Raw genomic sequence first — 25,732 nt, forward strand, 5'->3', positions numbered from 1 at the left:
TGGCAAATAAATAGATTTCTGTCAGATAATAATATTTTGTGCTCCAGTATCCGAGTGATTGGAGGCATGACGTGTGGTGAGTGTAGCGAGCTCGGGAGGAACAGGTGACTGTGGACCTCTGGTTCCCAAAGCTCTCCACCACTGGGGGTTTTCCTCGCCTCATGTCTGGGTCTGTTGTAGACTCACTGATGGAGATTGATCGACAACTCCATTATCGTTGGATCAGGCGACTACCAGGATGGTAGAAGGTGAACCAGATGGACCGTGGTCTATTCTGGTCCAGCGATTCCAATGTTCCTAATGGTGATAACTATACCAAGGATTGGCTAGTAGGTTCCAGCGTCAACCAACATGGCCATCAGATCAGTGACTGAAGCCAGCAATGTCCCTCTGCCCCATTTCCTTGTAGCCACGACTGAATCTCAATTAAAGCCCAGTGGCCAATTTGGACATCATCTCAAACAGGATGTTGAATTATTTCCATTAATGAACAATGTTCAATCAGTCGATGCACCGGGAACCACACAGAAATATTGGGCCGTTCAATTGGTTTTCTGATCAGTTTAAATGATTGTGTTGTACCCACCTTGTCTCCGGTATGTCCAGTCAATCCATCTGTGCCTCTGTAACCTGTGTGTCCCTTAAATCCAGGCACTCCCTGACGCCCATGAGGCCCCGGTGGACCCTGAGGCCCCTGAACTCCCGGGGTACCCGGTCGGCCCTAGAAAGAAAGTAAATCTGTGAACTGATGGATGGTCACATGTTTTCCAGCGGTAAAGGTACAGCGTCGCTCCAAGTACAGGCCATTATCTCATTGCTGTTTGTGGGAGCTTGCTGTGCGCAAATTGGCTGCCACGTTTCCTACATTGCAACAATGACCACACTTCAAAAGTATTTCATTGGCTGTAAAGCGCTTTGGGACGTCCTGCCGATGTGAAAGGCGCTGTAAAAATGCGAGTCCTTTGTTTACTGGTCTAGGCATTGGGCTCCTCATCGTTAGAAACCGGACGAGGTTGTGGTCGCACAGGCTTGCGCCAGATCAGGATTCCCAGTATCAGGCTGCGACACTGATCGATCCACGACACTGGGTCAGGCTGCGACACTGATCGATCTATGACACTGGGTCAGGCTGCGACACTGATCGATCTACGACACTGGGCTATCCGTCGGGCAATGACTGTTAGCTCAGCGCATTTGTGTGACTTTACACTGCCAGATATTTGTAGAGGTGGAAAAATTCAGTTGATTAGCACCTCCCGTTAGTGCCTTAAGAGGGCGCTAATGGGGCGCAAAGCAACTAGCGCCCGGGCGCGGCGATGTTTGCGCCGCTCGCGAAATTGACGACATTTTGCGGCGGCGCTAAACACTACTGCCACGATCTCCTGCGCCCGCAGATTGTGACGTCAGTCGAGTGCTTAGCGCCCCGGACCAGATATTGAGTGGCGCCCCCTGCCTTACCGCCTGCCACTAGCAATGACAGGTTGAGGGGAGCGTTTTGCAGTCAGGAAGGGACTGGGGGAACGCTATTTAAAGGCGACCGCTTCCTGCCTTTTTTGTCGGTGACATTTTTGCACCACGCATTCTGAGAGAGAGAGAGAGAGCGAGAGAGAGACTTCTGGAGAGATTCAACGCTGTGTGAAGGAGTTTTGGGTTCTGAGCAGCACTTTGCAGGTTCATTTTGATTTGCCCTTCCTTGTATCGATTTAGAAGAGACTGTGGGGGCTGCACTCTGAGCTCTTTCCCTGGGCCTCTCCATTGTTCTTTCCAGCAGATTTGATGTGCAGGTCTCTCCAGGCCGAGATTCAAGGCTGCAATGAGCAGGGTGTGGATGGAGAGCAAGATCGACCCTCCCCTTTAAGAACTGGCCGGTGACAGTGTGTCTGTGTTCCATTGCTGACTGACATCACATGAGCTTCACCAGCGCTCTGAGGTAGCGCCTCGCTCCTCGGCGTTAGCGCCAAGAGAGGTGTGTAGCACCTGATTTAGTGCTCCAATCACCTCCAGGGGCGATAGAAGCCAAGTTTTATATGAAAATATATTTCATCAGTCTAAACGTCAGTCTAATATTCAAAATCATACTTCGACTAGTTCGTGTTCTGGGGAACAAGTACGTCCACTCGATTCGAACGTAATGAAGAAAATGTCTTGTCCAAAGTTCTGATTTACAATCCCATGCGAAGCTTCCAATTCAGTCATCGAGCTCAACCCTTCGTTTTACATTAAACTGAAATTCTGCTTTGCAACGGAAAGTGATTGGTGAATTCAGATAGAAAGGGTTCTTGTTTTCAAATCCTTCCGTGGCCTCGCCCCTTTTCATCTCTGTCCAGCCCTGCAAACCTCCGAGATCTCTGCGCTCCTCCAATTCTGGCCTCTTGATCATCCCTGATTTTAATCGCTCCACCATTGGTGGCCGTGCCTTCAGCTGTCTGGGCCCCGAGCTCTGGAATTCCCTCCCTAAACCTCTCCGCCTCTCTCTCCTCCTAAAGATGCTCCTTAGAACCGACCTCTTTGACCCCAAGCTTCATGTGAAAGTTTGTCTGACTACAATTTGGTGACTGGTTTGCATCAGAACCACTAAATCTTTAGTAAAAAGCAAAAGGTTTATACAATCTGAAGTGAAATCTTAGAGTCCTTCATTTCATGTTTATAAGAAAAGATTATTGGACGTAATAATCGATGATTCCACTGGGGGGCGGTGAGAAACCAGGGAGAGAATAAAAGGACCCGTCAATGCAATGACTGAGGTACTCCAATCACAGGAAACGTTACAGAATGATCAGCTTCGATTTATGTTCTCTTTTTAGTATGTTACTAGTGCCAGTTGGACAGTCCTAACTTCACTGTCAGTGGGGCAGTACTGAGGGAGCGCCACACTGCCTGAGGGGCAGTACTGAGGGAGTGCCGCACTGTCGGAGGGGCAGTACGGAGGGAGCGCCGCACTGTCGGAGGGGCAGTACTGAGGGAGCGCCGCACTGTCGGAGGGGCAGCACTGAGGGAGCGCCGCACTGTCGGAGGGGCAGTACTGAGGGAGCGCCGCACTGTCGGAGGGGCAGTACTGAGGGAGCACCGCACTGTCGGAGGGGCAGTACTGAGGGAGCGCCGCACTGTCGGAGGGGCAGTACTGAGGGAGCGCCGCACTGTCGGAGGGGCAGTACTGAGGGAGCGCCGCACTGTCGGAGGGGCAGCACTGAGGGAGCGCTGCACTGTCGGAGGGGCAGTACTGAGGGAGCGCCGCACTGTCGGAGGGGCAGTACTGAGGGAGCACCGCACTGTCGGAGGGGCAGTACTGAGGGAGCACCGCACTGTCGGAGGGGCAGTACTGAGGGAGCGCCGCAGTGTCGGAGGGGCAGTACTGAGGGAGCGCCGCACTGTCGGAGGGGCTGTACTGAGGGAGCGCCGCACTGTTATCTGCTGTTTGTGGGATCTTGCTGTACCCCGTTTCCTACATTACACCAGTGACTACACTCCAAAAAGTACTTCATTGGCTGTGAAACGCTTTGGGACGTCCTGATGTGAAAGGCGCTGGAGAAACACGAGTCTTTCTTTATTTTCTTATTAGCTCCAATTGTAACCGAACAGGGCTGGTGTGTAAAATCAAACCTTGTGTAAAGTGAACGTCTGACCCCAAACCGGCCCGTTACCCTCGGGCGGGTTCGGTTATAATCAGGGCTCTTGGCAGGAGCAGAGTGGACGGTCTGGTCAGCTTTAGGGATAGAAACCGGAATCAGGGCAAATGGTGCGCCCAGTCTGCACTCCCATCAAGGAGAGAGAGAGAGAGAGGGAGAGAGGGAGAGGGGGAGAGAGAGAGAGAGACAGAGACAGAGAGAGACAGAGACAGAGAGAGAGAGAGAGACAGAGAGAACCTTGCATTTGTATAGCGCCTTTCACAACCTCAGGACATCCCAAAGCGCTTTTATAGGGAGGGCAGTTAATGCAGAGGTGAGCTAAGATGGAGATGGAAATACCAAACCTCTCAGCTCTGGTGTCCTCCTTGTAAATCTTCATTGCACCTTCTCCAGTGTCTCGATGTGCTTTTTATAATATGGGACTCTGGAAAATAGGAGGCTGAGGGGTGACCTGATAAAGTTCTTTAAAATTATGAAGCAGTTCGATAGGGTAGACGTAGAGAAGATGTTTCCACTTGTGGGGGAGACCAGAACTAGGGGCCATCAATATAAGAGAGTCACTAATAAATCCAATAGGGAATTCAGGAGAAACTTCTTTAACCAGAGAGTGGTGAGAATGTGGAACTCGCTCCCACAGGGAGTGGTTGAGGCAAATAGTACAGATGCTGATAGGGTTCGAGGGAGTGGGGTTCGAGGGTTCGAGGTTCGAGGGAGCGGGGTTCGAGGGAGTGGGGTTCGAGGGTTCGAGGTTCGAGGGAGCGGGGTTCGAGGGAGCGGGGTTCGAGGGAGCGGGGTTCGAGGGTTCGAGGGAGCGGGGTTCGAGGGAGCGGGGTTCGAAGGTTAGAGGGAGCGGGGTTCAAAGGTTAGAGGGAGCAGGGTTCGAAGGAGCGGGGTTCGAGGGAGCGGGGTTCGAAGGTTAGAGGGAGTGGGGTTCCAGGGAGCGGGGTTTGAAGGTTAGAGGGAGCGGGGTTCGAGGGGGCGGGGTTCAAGGGTTCGAGGGAGCGGGGTTCGAAGGTTAGAGGGAGCGGGGTTCGAAGGTTAGAGGGAGCGGGGTTCGAGGAAGCGGGGCTCGAAGGTTAGAGGGAGCGGGGTTCGAAGGTTAGAGGGAGCGGGGTTCGAGGAAGCGGGGTCCCAGGGAGCGGGGTCCCAGGGAGCGGGGTTCGGGGGAACGGGGTTAAGGAAGCGGGGTTCGAGCAGGCTCATGTGGAGCACAACCACCGCCATCGACCAGTTGGGCTGAATGGCTGGTTTCTGTGTTGTAAATTCAATGTAATTCATTAAAGATCAGGAGTTGCTCACTGCAGAAACTCTGTTCTGAGTCCAGATGTGCTCCTCTCCTGGACATTTCATAAACCTGCACGGGGTTTACTGAATGGTTTTTGGGTGCGGACACTCTTACCTGCACTTGTGGCATATTTACAATGCTGGGAGCAGAGGTCTCCAGATGTGTAGAAACACACACTCTCAGCTGACTGGATAAACCAGCTACTACCTGCTGCCAATGATACTGGAGGCACCTTATCAGTAGCTGTGGTGTAATTGCACCCACTGTCCTAATTAGTACTAATCACATGGGCCAAACATGATAGGAGCCAAGCAATTAAAAACAGTTGGTCCTCCTTAACTACCTCTTTCAGATAGGACATTATAAACTAAGGCTGTAAAGCTGGAGGAGGTTACAGAGATAGGGAGGGGTGAGGACATGGAGGGATTTGAAAACAAGGATGGGAATTTTAAAATCGAGCTGTTGCCGGACCGAGAGCCAATGTAGGTCAGCGAGCACAGGGGTGATGGGCGATCGGGACTCGGTGCGAGTTAGGACAGGGGGTGATGGGTGAACGGGACTCGGTGCGAGTTAGGACAGGGGGTGATGGGTGAACGGGACTCGGTGCGAGTTAGGACAGGGGGTGATGGGTGAACGGGACTCAGTGCGAGTTAGGACAGGGGGTGATGGGTGAACGGGACTCGGTGCGAGTTAGGACAGGGGGTGATGGGTGAACGGGACTCGGTGTGAGTTAGGACAGGGGGTGATGGGTGAACGGGACTCGGTGTGAGTTAGGACAGGGGGTGATGGGTGAACGGGACTCGGTGAGAGTTAGGACAGGGGGTGATGGGTGAACGGGACTTGGTGCGAGTTAGGACAGGGGGTGATGGGTGAACGGGACTCGGTGAGAGTTAGGACACGGGGTGATGGGTGAACGGGACTCGGTGCGAGTTAGGACAGGGGGTGATGGGTGAACGGGACTCAGTGCGAGTTAGGACAGGGGGTGATGGGTGAACGGGACTCGGTGCGAGTTAGGACAGGGAGCGATGGGTGAATGGGACTCGGTGTGAGTTAGGACAGGGGGTGATGGGTGAACGGGACTCGGTGCGAGTTAGGACAGGGGGTGATGGGTGAACGGGACTCAGTGCGAGTTAGGACAGGGGGTGATGGGTGAACGGGACTTGGTGCGAGTTAGGACAGGGGGTGATGGGTGAACGGGACTCGGTGCGAGTTAGGACAGGGAGCGATGGGTGAATGGGACTCGGTGTGAGTTAGGACAGGGGGTGATGGGTGAACGGGACTCGGTGTGAGTTAGGACAGGGGGTGATGGGTGAACGGGACTCGGTGCGAGTTAGGACAGGGGGTGATGGGTGAACGGGACTCGGTGCGAGTTAGGACAGGGGGTGATGGGTGAACGGGACTCGGTGCGAGTTAGGACAGGGGGTGATGGCGATCGGGACTCGGTGCAAGTTAGGACAGGGGGTGATGGCGAACGGGACTCGGTGTGAGTTAGGACAGGTGGTGATGGGTGAACGGGACTCGGTGCGAGTTAGGACAGGGGGTGATGGGTGAACGGGACTCGGTGCGAGTTAGGACAGGGGGTGATGGGTGAACGGGACTCGGTGCGAGTTAGGACAGGGGGTGATGGGTGAACGGTACTCGGTGCGAGTTAGGACAGGGGGTGATGGGTGAACGGGACTCGGTGCGAGTTAGGACAGGGGGTGATGGGTGAACGGGACTGGGTGTGAGTTAGGACAGGGGGTGATGGGTGAACGGGACTGGGTGTGAGTTAGGACAGGGGGTGATGAGTGAACGGGACTTGGTGCGAGTTAGGACAGGGGGTGATGGGTGAACGGGACTCGGTGTGAGTTAGGACAGGGGGTGATGGGCGATCGGGACTCGGTGCGAGTTAGGACACGGGCAGCAGGGTTCTGGACGAGCTGAAGTTTATGTAGGGTGGAAGGTGGGAGACCGGCCAGGGGAGTGTTGGAATAGTCGAGTCTGGAGGTGACAAAGGCATGAATGCGGGTTTCAGCAGCAGATGAGTCGAGGCGGGGCGGAGGCGGGGACGGGTGATGTTACGGAGGTGGGAGTAGCCGGTCTGGGTAATGGAGAAGATATATGTGAGAAGTCACACAACACCAGGTTATAGTCCAACAGCTTTATTTGAAATCACAAGCTTTTGGAGCGCTGCTCCTTCGTCAGGTGAAGTGAGGAGTTACTTATAGGCACAGCTTATATAGTCAGAGAGTACTGCCAGATGATTACAGGTAATCTTTCTACATTATCACATAAAGGGCAGTTAGAAAGATTACCTGTAATCATCTGGCAGTGTTCTCTGACTATATAAGCTGTGTCTATATGCAACACTTCACTTCACCTGACGAAGGAGCAGCGCTCCGAAAGCTTGTGATTTCAAATAAAGCTGTTGGACTATAACCTGGTGTTGTGTGACTTCTTACATTTGTCCACCCCAGTCCGACACTGGCCTCTCCACATCATGGAGAAGATAAGCAGTGAAAAGTATCTGATCACACCTTAATACATGGCACTAATCTGCAGTGTGTTTTGAGCAGGGCTCCTGGTACAATGTGACAGATCAAAACCAAATTCCACTTTTATTACATGGGATTCCAAGATTTCTGCTGCTGTAATGAGGGCTACTTTTAAACCAATCAGTTCCCTACATGGACTATGTACATTCACATCCTGCTCTGAACACAGATAAACTAAAGTCGCAGTTTCTAGTAGGCTGGGGAACAGCTGAATAAGTAACTCATTGGATGTGAGGCACTAGAGACATATGAAGGATAGGCTGCTGTGATACACGGTGAAGGGAGCGCTGCACTGTCGGAGGGGCAGTACTGAGGGAGTGCCGCACTGTCGGAGGGGCAGTACTGAGGGAACGCCGCACTGTCGGAGGGGCAGTACTGAGGGAGCACCGCACTGTCGGAGGGGCAGTACTGAGGGAGCGCCGCACTGTCGGAGGGGCAGTACTGAGGGAGCGCTGCACTGTCGGAGGGGCAGTACTGAGGGAGCACCGTACTGTCGGAGGGGCAGTACTGAGGGAGCGCCGCACTGTCGGAGGGGCAGTACTGAGGGAGCGCCGCACTGTCGGAGGGGCAGTACTGAGGGAGCGCCGCACTGTCGGAGGGGCAGTACTGAGGGAGCGCCGCACTGTCGGAGGGGCAGTACTGAGGGAGCGCCGCACTGTCGGAGGGGCAGTTCTGAGGGAGTGCTGTACTGTCGGAGGTGCAGTACTGAGGGAGCACCGCACTGTCGGAGGGGCAGTACTGAGTGAGCGCCGCACTGTCGGAGGGGCAGTACTGAGGTAGCACCGCACTGTCGGAGGGGCAGTTCTGAGGGAGTGCCGTACTGTCGGAGGTGCAGTACTGAGGGAGCACCGCACTGTCGGAGGGGCAGTACTGAGTGAGCGCCGCACTGTCGGAGGGGCAGTACTGAGGGAGCACTGCACTGTCGGAGGGGCAGTACTGAGGGAGCGCCGCACTGTCGGAGGGGCAGTACTAAGGGAGTGCCGCACTGTTGGACGGGCAGTACTGAGGGAGTGCTGCACTGTCGGAGGGGCAGTACTGAGGGAGCACCGCACTGTCGGAGGGGCAGTACTGAGGGAGCGCCTCAGTGTCGGAGGGGCAGTACTGAGGGAGTGCCGCACTGTTGGACGGGCAGTACTGAGGGAGCGCTGCACTGTCGGAGGGGCAGTACTGAGGGAGCGCCGCACTGTCGGAGGGGCAGTACTGAGGGAGCGCCGCACTGTCGGAGGGGCAGTACTGAGGGAGCGCCTCAGTGTCGGAGGGGCAGTACTGAGGGAGCGCTGCAGTGTCGGAGGGGCAGTACTGAGGGAGCGCCGCAGTGTCGGAGGGGCAGTACTGAGGGAGCGCCGCACTGTCGGAGGGGCAGTACTGAGGGAGCGCCGCAGTGTCAGAGGGGCAGTACTGAGGGAGCGCCGCACTGTCGGAGGGGCAGTACTGAGGGAGCGCCGCACTGTCGGAGGGGCAGTACTGAGGGAGTGCCGCACTGTCGGAGGGGCAGTACTGAGGGAGTGCTGTACTGGCAGACATGCTGTCTTTCAGATGAGACGTTAAACCCAAGGACCTGTCTGCTCTCTCAGGTGGATGTAAAAGATCCCACGGCACTATTCGAAGAAGAGCAGGGGAGTTCTCCACGGAGTCCTGGGGCCAATATTTATCCCTCAACCAACATGAGTGAAACAGATTATCTGGTCAATATCACATTTCTGTTGGTGGGAGCTTGCTGTGCGCAAATTGGTTGCCTTGTTTTCTACATTACAGCAGTGACTACACTTCAAAAGTTTTTAATTGGCTCTAAAGCACTTTGGGACATCCTGGGGTCATGAAAGGCGCTATAGAAATGCAAGTCCTTGCGTTCTTTATTCTCACTAAGTGAATAATCTTCCCATGACTTCACAGTACTTTTATAAAAGTTACTTTTAAAGCAGATATTTCTGGTGTTAGCTGCAGTGTCTTGGAAAACTATTACCTGGTTCTAACTTGCATCTTAAATGACTAAAAGCTAGTTCCACATTGTACTGTAATCGAGAATCTCCAGAGTAATCACTTTTTGCTTTGTAAGTACGTTCAATCTCCTAAAAGTCCTCTACACATTGAGAGATTCAAAGCATCGCTGTAAATGAGCCAGGCAGCTTGCTATCAATCCCAGGGGACTAGTGAAGGGGAGACTGGGCTCCAGATGTCAGCGTGATGGTGAATCAGTTTCTGGATGAGAATCGTTTGGCAACAAATACGTTGAACCACCTTCGTGTGTCGTGCAGCGCCGCACAGCGAACCTTAGAAAATGATAAGTCGCCTTTCTACAGCGTCTCTCACCACCTCAGGGCATTCCAAAGCCCATTACAGCCAATTAAATACTATTGAAGTGTAATCACTGTTGTAATGTAGGAAAAGCAGCAGCCAATTTGTGCACAGCAAGATCCCACAAAGCAGCAACATGGTAATGACGGGATCATCAGTTTTTTAGTGCTGTTTGTTGAGGGATCAATGCTGCTCCAGGTCATTTAGGTCAATAGAGGTCATTGACCAGCCCTGTGCTCTCCGTGAGAAGCCTAACCCTCCGACTGTGACCATTGCAACCTCTCCCGCATTCTGCACTGGTTTTCCCACCATTCCAGTCTCGGGAAGCAGGTTTCACAGCCTAAGCAGCGACATTCTGCTTTAACATCCCAAGGGCTGAGTTTAACCCTGTCCTCTTGGTGGGGAGGGGACGAGTGGGCGCTTCCCACTCCGTTCCCGATGTATCTCGCTAACATTTAAATATCGACGTAACTAGGATCCCAAAGGAATTTTAACTGACAATCATGGCAGTCGTGCACAGTGCTGGACCTGCCAGTGAGGTCTGGCGGGAGCGACACTAGACACAGCTCAGGAAAGTAAGGACTCCTCCGGGCCCCACAAGGAAACCTTCAGCCTCCTCTTCCCCGAGCTTCTCTCCCCTTGCCCTGCTCTCCCCCTCACCATGAGCGACGGGATCATTCCTGCCTGCTGCATGAAATCCCGCTCCCGCTCGCTGATCAGGAAACAATTCCCGTCGTGTTTGGGCCGGAGTCTGATTTATGAACATGGAGGTAAAACCCGGGAGTTAAAATTCCGAGTCACGTGCTGTGGGGGAGGGGGCAGTTTGTCACACACATGACTCCCACCTGGAATTAAAACCCAGCCTTATGTATGCAAAGTATAAGATTCACAGCTTTATGCTTTCATTAATCGCTTTACTTAAGTATGGTTTGGTTCAGAATGCTTTTAATCCACCTTTCGAAGAGAGGGGAATCGCACAATGAACAGAGTAAGAATTCTCTTCGCAATCGTTGCGTCTTGTCATCATTTAACTAGATTGGGCAGAAAAGGGAGCGCCCCGGTCATATGGGACACGAGGTCCACTCACAGGAGTGGCCAGTGACACTGAGCTGCGAGAATATCTAATGAAAAAAATCCCAAACCAACACACTATAGAATCCGATAGCAAAATACTGCAGATGCTGGAAATCCAAAATAACAACAGAAAATGCTGGAAAAACTCAGCAGGCCAGGCAACATCCGTGGAGAGAAATTAGAGTCGACGTTTCGGGTGAAAACCCTTTTTCAAAACTGGAAAGGAAATGAAATAGATTGAAAGGCAGGGCTGGGAGAGAACAAAAGAAGTGAAGAGACATTAAGAGGTATTCAAAACCAGACCAGATGGTGATAGGACAGAGGAGACAAAAGACGGCTCTAGATTAGGTGTGAAGTGTACTGGCAGGATGAGAGACAGCTGCCATGTGGGAGAGAGAAAAAAGGAAAGGGGGGGGGAGGGAAAACCCAAAACAAAGGGGTGGAAAAAAAATATAAGTAAAAATGTAATAGGGGCCGAGGTTATGATCTGAAATTGTTGAACTCGATATTGAGTCCGGAAGGCTGTAAAGTGCCTAATCGAAAGATGAGGTGCTGTTCCTCGAGCTTACGCTGAGCTCCGTTGGAACAATGCAAGAGGCCGAGGACGGTGAGGTCCGAGTGGGAGTGGAGCGGAGAATTAAAGTGACAGGCGACCGGAAACTCGGGGTCACCCTTACGGACTGAACGGAGGTGTTCCGCAAAGCGGTCACCCAATCTGCGTTTGGTCTCCCCAATGTAGAGGAGACCGCATCGTGAGCAGCGAATACAGTATACTAGATTGCAGGAAGTACAAGTAAATCGCTGTTTCATCTGGAAGGGGTGTTTGGGGCCCTGGACAGTGGGAAGGGGGGAGGTATAGGGGCAGGTGTTACATCTCCTGCGCTTGCACGGGAAGGTGCCAGGCGAAGGGGAAGGGCTGTTGGGGGTGATAGAGAAGTGGACTAAGGTGTCTCGGAGGGAGCGGTCCCTACGGAATGCTGAAAGGGGAGGGGAGGGGAAGATGCGTTTGGTGGTGGGATCACTTTGGAGGTAGCGGAAATGGCGGAGGATGATCCGTTGAATGTGGAGGCTGGTGGGGTGAAAGGTGAGGACAAGGGGAACCCTACCGTGGTTCCGGGAGGGAGGGGCAGGGGTGAGGGCAGAAGTGCGGGAGATAGAACGGACACGGTCGAGGGCCATGTCAACCATGGTAGAGGGGAATCCTCGGTTGTGGAAAAAGGAAGACATGTCGGAAGCACTGGTGTGGAAGGTGGCATCGTCGGAGCAGATACGGCGGAGACGGAGAAACTGGGAGAATGGAATAGAGTCCTTACAGGAGGCGGGGTGGGAGGAAGTGTAGTCCAGGTAGCTGTGGGAGTCAGTGGGCTTGTAGTGAATATTGGTCGATAACCTATCCCCAGAGATGGAGACGGAGAAGTCGAGGAAGGGAAGGGAAGAGTCAGAGATGGACCATGTGAAGGTGAGGGAAGGGTGGAAATTGGAGGCAAAGTGAATGAAATTGTCAAGTTCGGGGCAAGAGCAGGAAACGGCACCGATACAGTCATCAATATATTGGAAAAAGAGGTGAGGGAGGGGACCCGAGTAGGACTGGAACAAAGATTGTTCCACATATCCCACAAAAAGGCAGGCATAGCTAGGACCCATGCGGGTACCCATGGCAACACCTTTGATTTGGAGGAAATGAGTGGAGTTAAAGGAGAAGTTGTTCAATGTGAGAACAAGTTCAGCCAGGCGGAGGAGGGTGGTGGTGGATGGGGACTGGTCGGGCCTCTGTTCAAGGAAGAAGCGGAGCGCCCTCAGGCCATCCGGGTGGGGGATGGAGGTGTAGAGGGATTGTACGTCCATGGTGAAAAGGAAGCGGTTGGGGCCAGGAAACTGGAAACTGTTAAAGTGGCGGAGGGCGTCGGAAGAGTCGCGGATGTAGGTGGGAAGAGACTGGACAAGGGGAGAAAAGATAGAGTCGAGATAGGAAGAGATAAGTTCCGTGGGGCAAGAACAGGCTGAAACGATGGGTCTACCAGGGCAGTCCTGTTTGTGGATCTTGGGAAGGAGGTAGAAGTGGGCCTCCACCTCTTAGTTCCCCAAATAATCCTTTCTCGACCTTTCTGGGTTTGGATGTTTTTTCTGGTGTGGGAGGGGGAAGGAGATGTTTATGCTGATTGAGGAAGAGAATGTCAGTTCCGTGGGATGGAAAACCTTTACAGTTTATTTGTATGGAGTGTCAGGCTGGATATTGCACAGATCGATGCAGTGCACAGCACGCCCTGGTGTTCCTGATCATTAACCCCCAACCTCAACAAAGGGCCTGTACCGAACTTATCGACCAAGTATTGGACGGCCAATTGTGAGCCAGTTTGGGTGGAATACTGGGCAGTTTTATGCAACAGTTTCCTCTGGCACGGCACTTTTTCAGTCTTGGCACAGAATTTGCATCGAGCGAGGGGCTGTGTTTGACCGCGGATGCATTTTGTTCTCACCCAGTCCCAAAAGCTCCCCTTATTTTAATCTGAGTAAATATAGGATTGTCAGCCTGGAATAAGAATCAAATGCTTCCTGATTTTTTGGGGGTGGCAGAGGAGGAGGAGGAGGAGGAGGGAATGAACAATGTTCTTTGCTCAAGGTTCTCGCTGATGGGAATGTCTGCACGTTTTACTTGGTAATATGAACCATCTGTGTGCGCTATTAAAAAAAAATCACAGCGGCAGTGAGCTGTAAAGTTAATTTGAGGAAAAAAGCTGTCAATGCCAGGGATTCTAGGAGGCTCTCCTGGTGTAAATACTGCAGTGAGGACTGTGTTACTATACCCTGTGAATGGACTAATCAACCATGATTGAAACTCAGCGAGAAACCAATTGTGCAGTGAAGGTGTGAAGTTAAAATTGGTGAAAGGTTTTCCAGGTAAAGTGCCCTCTGCCGGATTTCTCTGGGAATACTGTGCAGGATGGCGGATTCTGACAGCGCACTGTAACGCTTTACAAACAAAGATCACATGCGAAGGAGAGCTGGAAGAGACCCCTCGTTTAAAAATTACAAACTCTGCTTCTAGGCGACTGCCAGCCCATGATCCTTTTCCAATTTGTTTCATTGCTTACAGCTGCAAGCAAGGAAAGAGAGAGTAAATAAAGCTGCACTAACTGGGCTGGACACAGCAAGAAGCGCTAATAAACAGAACGACGGGAGTGCTGCAACTGCTCAAAGCGCCCCTGGTGCACAATGGCGGGCAATTTACTCCACTTTCTAAAGCAAATCAAAAATCATTACAATCACGTGGAAGAAAACTCTTTTGTTACTTCCTGACCTCAAGTAAGTTGCTTGAACTTGCTACCAGCAAGGGCTGACCCAAAGGAGACTCACACAACATGAAGGTGCTGCCACTCTCACTGCGCAGATACGGGGCAGGTCAGGGGGAGCAGGAGCTGGAGCAGGGGTAAAGCCCAGCTGTGATCAGCCAACTCCACTTCCCTGAGCCCCCCACCCCGAGCCCACCCTCTGCTGAGCCCCCTCCGCCCTCCACCCCGAGCCTCCCTACACTGAGCCCCCTACACTGAGCGCCCCTACCCCGAGCCCCCCCTCCCCGAGCCCACCCTCCCCCGAGCCCCCTCCCCCTGAGCCCCTCTACCCCGAGCCCCCCCTCCGCCGAGCCCCCTCCCCCCGAGCCCCTCTACCCCGAGCCTCCCTACACTGAGCCCCCTACCCCGAGCGCACCCTCCCCGAGCCCCTCCTCCCCCGAGCCCACCCACCCCGAGCCCCTCCTCCCCCGAGCCCACCCACCCCGAGCCCCTCCTCCCGAGCCCACCCACCCCGAGCCCACCCCCTACACCGAGCACCCCTACCCCGAGCCCACCCTCCCCGAGCCCACCCTCCCTGAGCCCCCCTAGCCCGAGCCCACCCACCCCGAGCCCACCCTCTCGAGCCCCTCCTCCCCCGAGCCCCCTCCCCCAAGCCCCTCTACCCCGAGCCCCCCCATCCTGAGCCCCCCTACCCGAGCCCACCCACCCCGAGCCCCCCTACCCCTAGCCCGAACCCCCACACCCCGAGCCTGCCCACCCCGAGCCCCCTTACCTCGAGCCCCCCTACTCCGAGCCCCCCTAAACCGAGCCCCCTACCAACCCCGAGCCCACACTCCCCGAGCCCCCTTACCCCGAGCCCACCCACCCCGAGCCCCCCTACCCCAAGCCCACCCACCCAAGCCCCCCTACCCCGAGCCCACCCACCCCAAGCCCCCCTACCCCGAGCCCCCCTACCCCGAGCCCCCCTACCCCGAGCCCACAGCCCCCGAGCTCCTTACCCCGAGCCCCCCCACCCCGAGCCCCCACTCCCCGAGCTCCTTACCCCGAGCCCCCCTACCCCGAGCCCCCCCTCCCGGAGCCCACCCTGCCCCGAGCCCCCTTAACCCAAGCCCGAACCCCCCACCTCGAGCCTAACTACCCGAGCCCACCCTCCCCGCTCTCACCGTGGTTTACCCTCTCGCTGTGGTTTACCCTCTCACCGTGGTAAACGCTCTCACTGTGGTTTACCCTCTCACCGTGGTTTACCCTCTCACTGTGGTTTACCCTCTCACTGTGGTTTACCCTCTCACCGTGGTTTACCCTCTCACTGTGGTTTACCCTCTCACTGTGGTTTACCCTCTCACTGTGGTTTACGATCTCACTGTGGTTTACCCTCTCACCGTGGTTTACCCTCTCACTGTGGTTTACCCTCTCACTGTGGTTTACCCTCTCACCGTGGTAAACGCTCTCGCTGTGGTTTACCCTCTCACCGTGGTTTACCCTCTCACTGTGGTTTACCCTCTCACTGTGGTAAACGCTCTCGCTGTGGTTTACCCTCTCACTGTGGTTTACCCTCTCACTGTGGTTTACCCTCTCACTGTGGTTTACCCTCTCGCTGTGGTTTACCCTCTCACTGTGGTTTACCCTCTCACTGTGGTTTACCCTCTCACTGTGGTTTACCCTCTCACTGTGGTTTACCCTCTCGCTGTGGTTTACCCTCTCACTGTGGTTTACCCTCTCGCTGTGGTTTACCCTCTCACTGTGGTTTACGCTCTCGCTGTGGTTTACCCTCTCGCTGTGGTTTACGCTCTCACTGTGGTTTACGATCTCACTGTGGTTTACCCTCTCACCGTGGTTTACCCTCTCACTGTGGTTTACCCTCTCACTGTGGTTTACCCTCTCACTGTGGTTTACGATCTCACTGTGGTTTACCCTCTCACCGTGGTTTACCCTCTCACTGTGGTTTACCCTCTCACTGTGGTTTACCCTCTCACTGTGGTTTACGCTCTCGCTGTGGTTTACCCTCTCACCGTGGTAAACGCTCTCGCTGTGGTTTACCCTCTCACCGTGGTTTACCCTCTCACCGTGGTTTACCCTCTCACTGTGGTTTACGATCTCACTGTGGTTTACCCTCTCACTGTGGTTTACCCTCTCACTGTGGTTTACCCTCTCACCGTGGTTTACCCTCTCACCGTGGTTTACCCTCTCACTGTGGTTTACGATCTCACTGTGGTTTACGATCTCACTGTGGTTTACGATCTCACTGTGGTTTACCCTCTCACCGTGGTTTACCCTCTCACTGTGGTTTACGATCTCACTGTGGTTTACGATCTCACTGTGGTTTACGATCTCACTGTGGTTTACGATCTCACTGTGGTTTACCCTCTCACCGTGGTTTACCCTCTCACTGTGGTTTACGATCTCACTGTGGTTTACGATCTCACTGTGGTTTACGATCTCACTGTGGTTTACCCTCTCACTGTGGTTTACCCTCTCGCTGTGGTTTACCCTCTCGCTGTGGTTTACCCTCTCACTGTGGTTTACGATCTCACTGTGGTTTACCCTCTCACTGTGGTTTACCCTCTCGCTGTGGTTTACCCTCTCGCTGTGGTTTACCCTCTCACTGTGGTTTACCATCTCACTGTGGTTTACCCTCTCACTGTGGTTTACCCTCTCGCTGTGGTTTACCCTCTCGCTGTGGTTTACCCTCTCGCTGTGGTTTACCCTCTCACTGTGGTTTACCCTCTCGCTGTGGTTTACCCTCTCGCTGTGGTTTACCCTCTCACTGTGGTTTACCCTCTCGCTGTGGTTTACGCTCTCACTGTGGTTTACGATCTCACTGTGGTTTACCCTCTCACTGTGGTTTACCCTCTCACTGTGGTTTACCCTCTCACTGTGGTTTACCCTCTCACTGTGGTTTACGATCTCACTGTGGTTTACCCTCTCACCGTGGTTTACCCTCTCACTGTGGTTTACCCTCTCACTGTGGTTTACCCTCTCACTGTGGTTTACGCTCTCGCTGTGGTTTACCCTCTCACCGTGGTAAACGCTCTCGCTGTGGTTTACCCTCTCACCGTGGTTTACCCTCTCACCGTGGTTTACCCTCTCACTGTGGTTTACGATCTCACTGTGGTTTACCCTCTCACCGTGGTTTACCCTCTCACCGTGGTTTACCCTCTCACTGTGGTTTACGATCTCACTGTGGTTTACCCTCTCACTGTGGTTTACCCTCTCACTGTGGTTTACCCTCTCACTGTGGTTTACGATCTCACTGTGGTTTACCCTCTCACCGTGGTTTACCCTCTCACCGTGGTTTACCCTCTCACTGTGGTTTACGATCTCACTGTGGTTTACGATCTCACTGTGGTTTACGATCTCACTGTGGTTTACCCTCTCACCGTGGTTTACCCTCTCACTGTGGTTTACGATCTCACTGTGGTTTACGATCTCACTGTGGTTTACGATCTCACTGTGGTTTACGATCTCACTGTGGTTTACCCTCTCACCGTGGTTTACCCTCTCACTGTGGTTTACGATCTCACTGTGGTTTACGATCTCACTGTGGTTTACGATCTCACTGTGGTTTACCCTCTCACTGTGGTTTACCCTCTCGCTGTGGTTTACCCTCTCGCTGTGGTTTACCCTCTCACTGTGGTTTACGATCTCACTGTGGTTTACCCTCTCACTGTGGTTTACCCTCTCGCTGTGGTTTACCCTCTCGCTGTGGTTTACCCTCTCACTGTGGTTTACCCTCTCACTGTGGTTTACCCTCTCACTGTGGTTTACCCTCTCACTGTGGTTTACCCTCTCGCTGTGGTTTACCCTCTCACTGTGGTTTACCCTCTCGCTGTGGTTTACCCTCTCGCTGTGGTTTACCCTCTCGCTGTGGTTTACCCTCTCACTGTGGTTTACCCTCTCGCTGTGGTTTACCCTCTCGCTGTGGTTTACCCTCTCGCTGTGGTTTACCCTCTCGCTGTGGTTTACCCTCTCACTGTGGTTTACCCTCTCGCTGTGGTTTACCCTCTCGCTGTGGTTTACCCTCTCGCTGTGGTTTACCCTCTCGCTGTGGTTTACCCTCTCGCTGTGGTTTACCCTCTCACTGTGGTTTACGATCTCACTGTGGTTTACCCTCTCACTGTGGTTTACCCTCTCGCTGTGGTTTACCCTCTCGCTGTGGTTTACCCTCTCGCTGTGGTTTACCCTCTCACTGTGGTTTACGATCTCACTGTGGTTTACCCTCTCGCTGCGGTTTACCCTCTCGCTGTGGTTTACCCTCTCGCTGCGGTTTACCCTCTCGCTGTGGTTTACCCTCTCGCTGTGGTTTACCCTCTCGCTGTGGTTTACCCTCTCGCTGTGGTTTACCCTCTCTCTGTGGTTTACCCTCTCGCTGTGGTTTACCCTCTCGCTGTGGTTTACCCTCTCACTGTGGTTTACCCTCTCACTGTGGTTTACCCTCTCGCTGTGGTTTACCCTCTCGCTGTGGTTTACCCTCTCACTGTGGTTTACCCTCTCGCTGTGGTTTACCCTCTCACTGTGGTTTACCCTCTCACTGTGGTTTACCCTCTCGCTGTGGTTTACCCTCTCACTGTGGTTTACCCTCTCGCTGTGGTTTACCCTCTCACTGTGGTATATGCAAGCAATGGCTGTGTATTCAGTTGCTCACCAATTACGATGACAGTTTGCAAGACAACATTTCAATCAATTGTTTCCAATTGACGCTCACCATGGTGTCTTCCTCAGGAAGTACCTGCACGTGACCTGATCTCTCAGCGTTGCTCCTAACATCACAGCTCGCCACTGTGGGGCCCTGACATTTCATCCTGCCTCCCCGATTGTGACTGGTTTTACCCATCACTGCGGACTCTGGTTAGGAAGCAGCTTACACACGATTGGTGGCCAGGTTCCTACTGTGATGAAATATTCCATTCATCACTCATCAGTATTTCTCTGCCTGTGACTGTGGTTGGTTTCAGTTTCATTTCCATTGTATTGTACTGTGTGTAGGGCTCCGCCCATACCTGGCTCCTATGTAAGCTGGCCCAGCCTGCAGCACATCCAGTACGGCAGACCTCTGGATGGAAGATACGTTCTCCTCTGTGCGTTACCTTCTAAGTCAATAAAAGCCTTGTTTTGTTTCGCTAACATCGAGTCTCGGATTTATTGAGGCACATCACCTACATTCCAGATTGCAACCCAAGGGGCTAAGAAGGAATATTGAATCCCTTGTTTCAGCCTTTCTCCTGACACGGGTTGACACTCGAACAGCTGCCTCTCCAGCGGGTGTATGAATTTAGCCACGATTTTCAAATTCAAACCATGTAGTGTTTCTGCAGATGGATCAATGCCTAAAAACGTTCCAGAGATGGAAATGTACAAGCCTGAGAATTTAAAGATTGAGAAATCGCCCTCTGCCTCATAGATATTGGCCAAGGAACGACCACAGTAAAATCCAGTCATTCTCTTATTGGGAGAGCTCATAACAACAGCACAATGTTCTTGTAATAGACTCATCCAAGGAGATCAGACCTGTCTACATAAAGAGGCGCACATTATATGGAGTTCCAGATTATGCGGCTGTTTTCTCTGGCTATTGGAACCTGCTAAGAGTGACACAGCAACAACATCTAGCATTTATACAGCGCCTGTAACGTAGTAAAGTGTCCCAAGGCACTTCACAGGAGCGATTATCAAACAAAATTTGACACCGAGCCACATAAAGAGAAGCATTTTAATGGAGAAGAGAGAGGCGGAGAGGTTTAGAGAAGGAATTCCAGAGCTCAGGGCCCAGGCAGCTGAAGGCACAGCCGCTAATGGTGGAGCGATTAAAATCGGAGATGCGCAAGAGGGCAGAATTGGAGCAGAGTTTTGGAAGACCTCAAGTTTACATAGGGTGGAATGTGGGAGGCCAACCAGGAGTGTGTTGGAATAGTCGAGTCTCGAGGTAACAAAGGCAGGGATGAGGGTTTCAGCAGTGGATGAGCTGAGGCGGGGCGGAGATGGACGATGTTACGGAGGTGGAAGTAGGCGGTCCTTGCTATGCTGCGGAGATGCAGAGCCACAGTGCAGGGTTCTACCCTCAGACCTGTACTAGCTGCACAGAGACAGACAAAGTTCTGCGCTTTCACACTTACGGAATTAGAAGTGTAGCCGTTTTAGCACAGCAGGACATTACTCTGACCCATCATACATGTGCTGCTGTTGTCTCTGTACTGGAGACAGAGGCCTCACATCTTCCACTCTCTGTAAACTTCAGCTCATCCTAAACCCTGCTGCCCCGTGTCCTAACCCACACCGAGTCCCGTTCACCCATCACCCCCTGTGCTCACTGCCCCATGTCCTAACTCACACCCAGTCCCGTTCACCCATCACCCCCTGTGCTCACTGCCCCATGTCCTAACCCGCACCGAGTCCCGTTCACCCATCACCCCCTGTGCTCACTGCCCCGTGTCCTAACTCACACCCAGTCCCGTTCACCCATCACCTCCTGTGCTCACTGCCCCGTGTCCTAACCCGCACCGAGTCCCATTCACCCATCACCCCCTGTGCTCACTGCCCCGTGTCCTAACTCACACCCAGTCCCGTTCACCCATCACCTCCTGTGCTCACTGCCCCGTGTCCTAACTCACACCCAGTCCCGTTCACCCATCACCTCCTGTGCTCACTGCCCCGTGTCCTAACTCACACCCTGTCCCATTCACCCATCACCCTCTGTGCTCACTGCCCCGTGTCCTAACTCGCACCGAGTCCCGTTCACCCATCACCCCCTGCGCTCGCTGACCTACATTAGCTCCCGGCCTGGCAAGGCCTCAATTTTAAAATTCTCATCCTCCTGTTCAAATCCCTCCATGGCCCTCGCCCCCTCCCTATCTCTGAAACCTCCTCCAGCCCTACAACCCTCCAAGATCTCTGCGCTCCTCCATTTTTGCCCTCTTGCGCATCCCCGATTTTAATCGCTCCACCATTGGCGGCCGCGCCTTCAGCTGTCTGGGCCCTAAGCTCTGGAATTCCCTCCCTAAACCTCTCCTCTTCTCTCTCCACCTTTAAGATGCTCCTTAAAACCAACCTCTTTGACCAAGTTTTTGGTCGCCTGTCCCAATACCTCCTTATGTGGCTCGGTGTCAAATTGTGTCTGATTACGCTCCTGTGAAGCGCCCTGGGACGTTTTACTACATTAATGGCGCTACATAAGTGCAAGTTGTTGTTGTTGTGCATCCACTGCACACACTGGCCTTGCAAGTTCACACAGGAGGTTTGGCCATTTGGTTAATGTGCTGGGAACCTGCACCACAACATGATTCACTGAAAAGTTCCAACAACTAAAACTGCTGGAAAAAAAAGTAAATAATAAAACATCTGTCTTCAGAAATTCATCTATTTTTAAAAACGATGCTGATCCTTTAAAACAGCTGGCAAAGTGAGCTGCTACCTTCCACACACAAGGAACTGATTTGACTATGCTGAAGTTCTCATGACTCTTTCACTATTTCATTTCCTTGGAATTTTGATTAGGCTTTATACAGAAGCTCGGTTACTGCTGGGGTTTGTGAGGAGAGGTGAACAGCCATGTTGTACAGCCTGTAACAATCGCGTAACGTTACGTGACATCACCAAAGTGGCCCGGTTGCAAACTGCACTCACCGTCCAAATCTTCCACAAGTCTCACACACAAAGCATAAGCGAGTGCAGGGCAGAGAGGCCTGACCAATGGTACTGAGGGAGTGCTGCACTGTCGGAGGGGCAGTACTGAGGGAGCGCCGCACTGTCGGAGGGGCAGTACTGAGGGAGCGCTGCACTGTCGGAGGGGCAGTACTGAGGGAGCGCCGCACTGTCAGAGGGGCAGTACTGAGGGAGTGCCGCACTGTCGGAGCGCTGCATTGTCAAAGGTGCCGTCTTTTGAATGAAAGGTTAAACCGAACCCCGTCAGTCTGTTCCTGTGGATGTTGAAGTAATGATGGAATGATCTGAAAGAGAGCAGGGGAGTTCTCATGGTGTCTGAGCCAACATTCCTTCTTCAGGCAGTGCCACTAAAAACAGAGCAACAGATCACTCCTCCCATCAGCTGTCGGTGAGATCTTGCTGTGTGCAAATTGGTGTCTCTGTTTGGCTGTTTGAAGAAGATGTTCTCTCGGTGTCTTCATCAACATTTTTCCCACAACCAACATCACAAAAAGCAGATCAACCGGTCTCACCTGCTGTTTGTGGGATCTTGCTGTGTGCAAGTTAGCTGCTGCCTTTGGCTTCAGAAAAAACTCATTAGTTGCAAAGTATTTCAGTATAGCCCGGGGAAATGCTAAGGTACAACGGGTATCTGTAGATCAGCACACGTGTACTTAACGTGTAGCTGGAAATCAGCATATATGTCCTTAACATGTAGCTGGAGATCAGCACGTATGTGCTTAACATGTAGCCTGTGAACAGCACACGTGTACTTACTCCAGTTATGTTGCTCTACATAAGAGTTAAGTTAGGGTTAAATCCATTTTAATTGTTTATGTGGTTAACTGAAATAAAATATCGGTACTTTTACCCACCCACGTCATTCCTGGTCGCTTCCTCTGGAATGTATCACACAAAGGCCATTCATTAATGACAAATGCAGTTGTCTGGGGTTATTCTAGATATGCCGATCTTTACCATTCATACATTTTCCTCCCTCCCATCCTTCAAATCATTTCCAAATGACTGGCCATTAGCTAAAAACTCTTCCTGGCTTCTGTCAAAGGTTTTAAACGCCCACACTCGGAGAAAATCTCTCATTCCAGTTCCCTAGACACATTTTTCAGAGAGAGAGATATTCAGCTCAGGAAAAGTACAAGTGGGTGGAGGCTGAAATCATAATGTTCCACCAATGTCCCAGGATTTGTCCTTGGCAACAAGTCAGCACTTCCTCTCCCACAGTCTCCGAGTCTTCCCTCAGTGTCTCCAACAAGTCAGCACTTCCTCTCCCACAGTCTCCGAGTCTTCCCTCAGTGTCTTCAACAAGTCAGCACTTCCTCCCCCACAGCCTCCGAGTCTTCCCTCAGTGTCTCCAACAAGTCAGCACTTCCTCTCCCACAGTCTCCGAGTCTTCCCTCAGTGTCTTCAACAAGTCAGCACTTCCTCTCCCACAGCCTCCGAGTCTTCCCTCAGTGTCTTCAACAAGTCAGCACTTCCTCCCCCACAGTCTCCGAGTCTTCCCTCAGTGTCTCCAACAAGTCAGCACTTCCTCTCCCACAGTCTCCGAGTCTTCCCTCAGTGTCTCCAACAAGTCAGCACTTCCTCTCCCACAGTCTCCGAGAGTCTTCCCTCAGTGTCTTCAACAAGACAGCACTTCCTCTCCCACAGTCTCCAAGAGTCTTCCCTCAGAGTCTCCAACAAGTCAGCACTTCCTCTCCCACAGTCTCCGAGTCTTCCCTCAGTGTCTTCAACAAGTCAGCACTTCCTCTCCCACAGCCTCCGAGTCTTCCCTCAGTGTCTTCAACAAGACAGCACTTCCTCTCCCACAGTCTCCGAGTTTTCCCTCAGAGTCTCCAACAAGTCAGCACTTCCTCTCCCACAGTTTCCGAGAGTCTTCCCTCAGAGTCTCCAACAAGTCAGCACTTCCTCTCCCACAGTTTCCGAGAGTCTTCCCTCAGTGTCTCCAACAAGTCAGCACTTCCTCTCCCACAGTCTCCGAGAGTCTTCCCTCAGAGTCTCCAACAAGTCAGCACTTCCTCTCCCACAGTCTCCGAGAGTCTTCTCTCAGTGTCTTCAACAAGACAGCACTTCCTCTCCCACAGTCTCCGAGTTTTCCCTCAGAGTCTCCAACAAGTCAGCACTTCCTCTCCCACAGTTTCCGAGAGTCTTCCCTCAGAGTCTCCAACAAGTCAGCACTTCCTCTCCCACAGTTTCCGAGAGTCTTCCCTCAGTGTCTCCAACAAGTCAGCACTTCCTCTCCCACAGTCTCCGAGAGTCTTCCCTCAGAGTCTCCAACAAGTCAGCACTTCCTCTCCCACAGTCTCCGAGAGTCTTCTCTCAGTGTCTCCAACAAGTCAGCACTTCCTCTCCCACAGTCTCCGAGAGTCTTCCCTCAGAGTCTCCAACAAGTCAGCACTTCCTCTCCCACAGTCTCCGAGTCTTCCCTCAGTGTCTCCAACAAGTCAGCACTTCCTCCCCCACAGTCTCCGAGAGTCTTCCCTCAGTGTCTCCAACAAGTCAGCACTTCCTCCCCCACAGTCTCCGAGTCTTCCCTCAGTGTCTCCAACAAGTCAGCACTTCCTCTCCCACAGTCTCCGAGTCTTCCCTCAGTGTCTCCAACAAGTCAGCACTTCCGCTCCCACAGTCTCCGAGAGTCTCCCCTCAGTGTCTTCAACAAGTCAGCACTTCCTCTCCCACAGTCTCCGAGTCTTCCCTCAGTGTCTCCAACAAGTCAGCACTTCCTCCCCCACAGTCTCCGAGAGTCTTCCCTCAGAGTCTCCAACAAGTCAGCACTTCCTCTCCCACAGTTTCCGAGAGTCTTTCCTCAGTGTCTTCAACAAGACAGCACTTCCTCTCCCACAGTCTCCGAGAGTCTTCCCTCAGTGTCTTCAACAAGTCAGCACTTCCTCTCCCACAGTCTCCGAGAGTCTTTCCTCAGTGTCTCCAACAAGTCAGCACTTCCTCTCCCACAGTCTCCGAGAGTCTTTCCTCAGTGTCTCCAACAAGTCAGCACTTCCTCTCCCACAGTCTCCGAGAGAAACAGACAGAGAGTGCGAGACAGAGAGGCAGATTACAATGTGACAACAACAACTTGTATTTATATAGCACCTTTAACGTAGTAGAACGTCCCAAAGCGCTGCACAGGAGCGATTATCAAACAAAATTTGACACCGAGCCAAATAAGGAGATATTAGGACAGGAGACCAAAAGCTTGGTCAAAGAGGGAGGTTTTAAAGAGCGTCTTAAAGGAGGAGAGAGAGGCGGAGAGGCGGAAAGTTAGAGAGGTGAAGAGGCGGAGAGGTGAAGAATACTTTCTATTGTTCATGCTAAGAATTTAAAACAATTACGGACAGATTTAATTAAGCAGCCTTGCTAACTATTTAGTTAATCAGAAAGGAATGATTCAAAAAGCTCTTGTATTGCTGTTGAATTGTCAGATGAATTGATTTAGGCAACTTTGATTTAAAAGAAGTAAACTTGTGCCAAATCTTTAAGACTCAACTCATTACTCATGTGTTACAGGAATCCCATAATAAACAACAAGTGCGATCTGTAGCAATCACATTGCCATTAATGAACTGGGGGCCAATCTCATCAGCTCATTCAATACATTGTGCTCTCTTCCACACCACATTCTGTGATCCACGGTGAGCTGAGATCAAAGCTCATTATCTTTACTTGTCTTTGAATACACTGGGGACCCAATGAAGACAGCACTTCTCTAACAGAAGTTTACGATGATTAAAGGAGTTGATAGGGTAGAGAGAGAAACTATTTCCTCTGGTGGGGGGAGTCCAGAACAAGGGGGCAGCACCTTAAAATTAGAGCCAGTCTGTTCAGGGGTGATGTCAGGAAGCACTTCTTCACACAAAGGGTGGTGGAAATCTGGAACTCTCCCCCCAAAAAGCTGTTGAGGCTGGAGGTCAATTGAAAATTTCAAAACTGAGATTAATAGATTTGCGTTTCCCACATTACAACAGTGACTACACTTCA

The 25,732-nt window shown here is 52.4% G+C and overlaps 1 protein-coding gene across 1 annotated transcript in view; it reads right to left on the bottom strand.

The window, feature by feature from the left end:
• Window positions 1–25,732, bottom strand: part of LOC147111397 (uncharacterized) — a 325,410-nt gene that overhangs the window by 127,521 nt on the left and 172,157 nt on the right. The window contains 1 exon segment of the mRNA XM_085999884.1: window positions 587–721. Coding sequence (XP_085856010.1) covers window positions 587–721 — 135 coding nt within the window.

The sequence above is a fragment of the Somniosus microcephalus genome, chromosome 10 (genome assembly GCF_052327205.1).
Source record: "Somniosus microcephalus isolate GS21.2 chromosome 10, FLI_Smic_1.0, whole genome shotgun sequence".
Classification (NCBI taxonomy): Eukaryota; Metazoa; Chordata; class Chondrichthyes; order Squaliformes; family Somniosidae; genus Somniosus; species Somniosus microcephalus.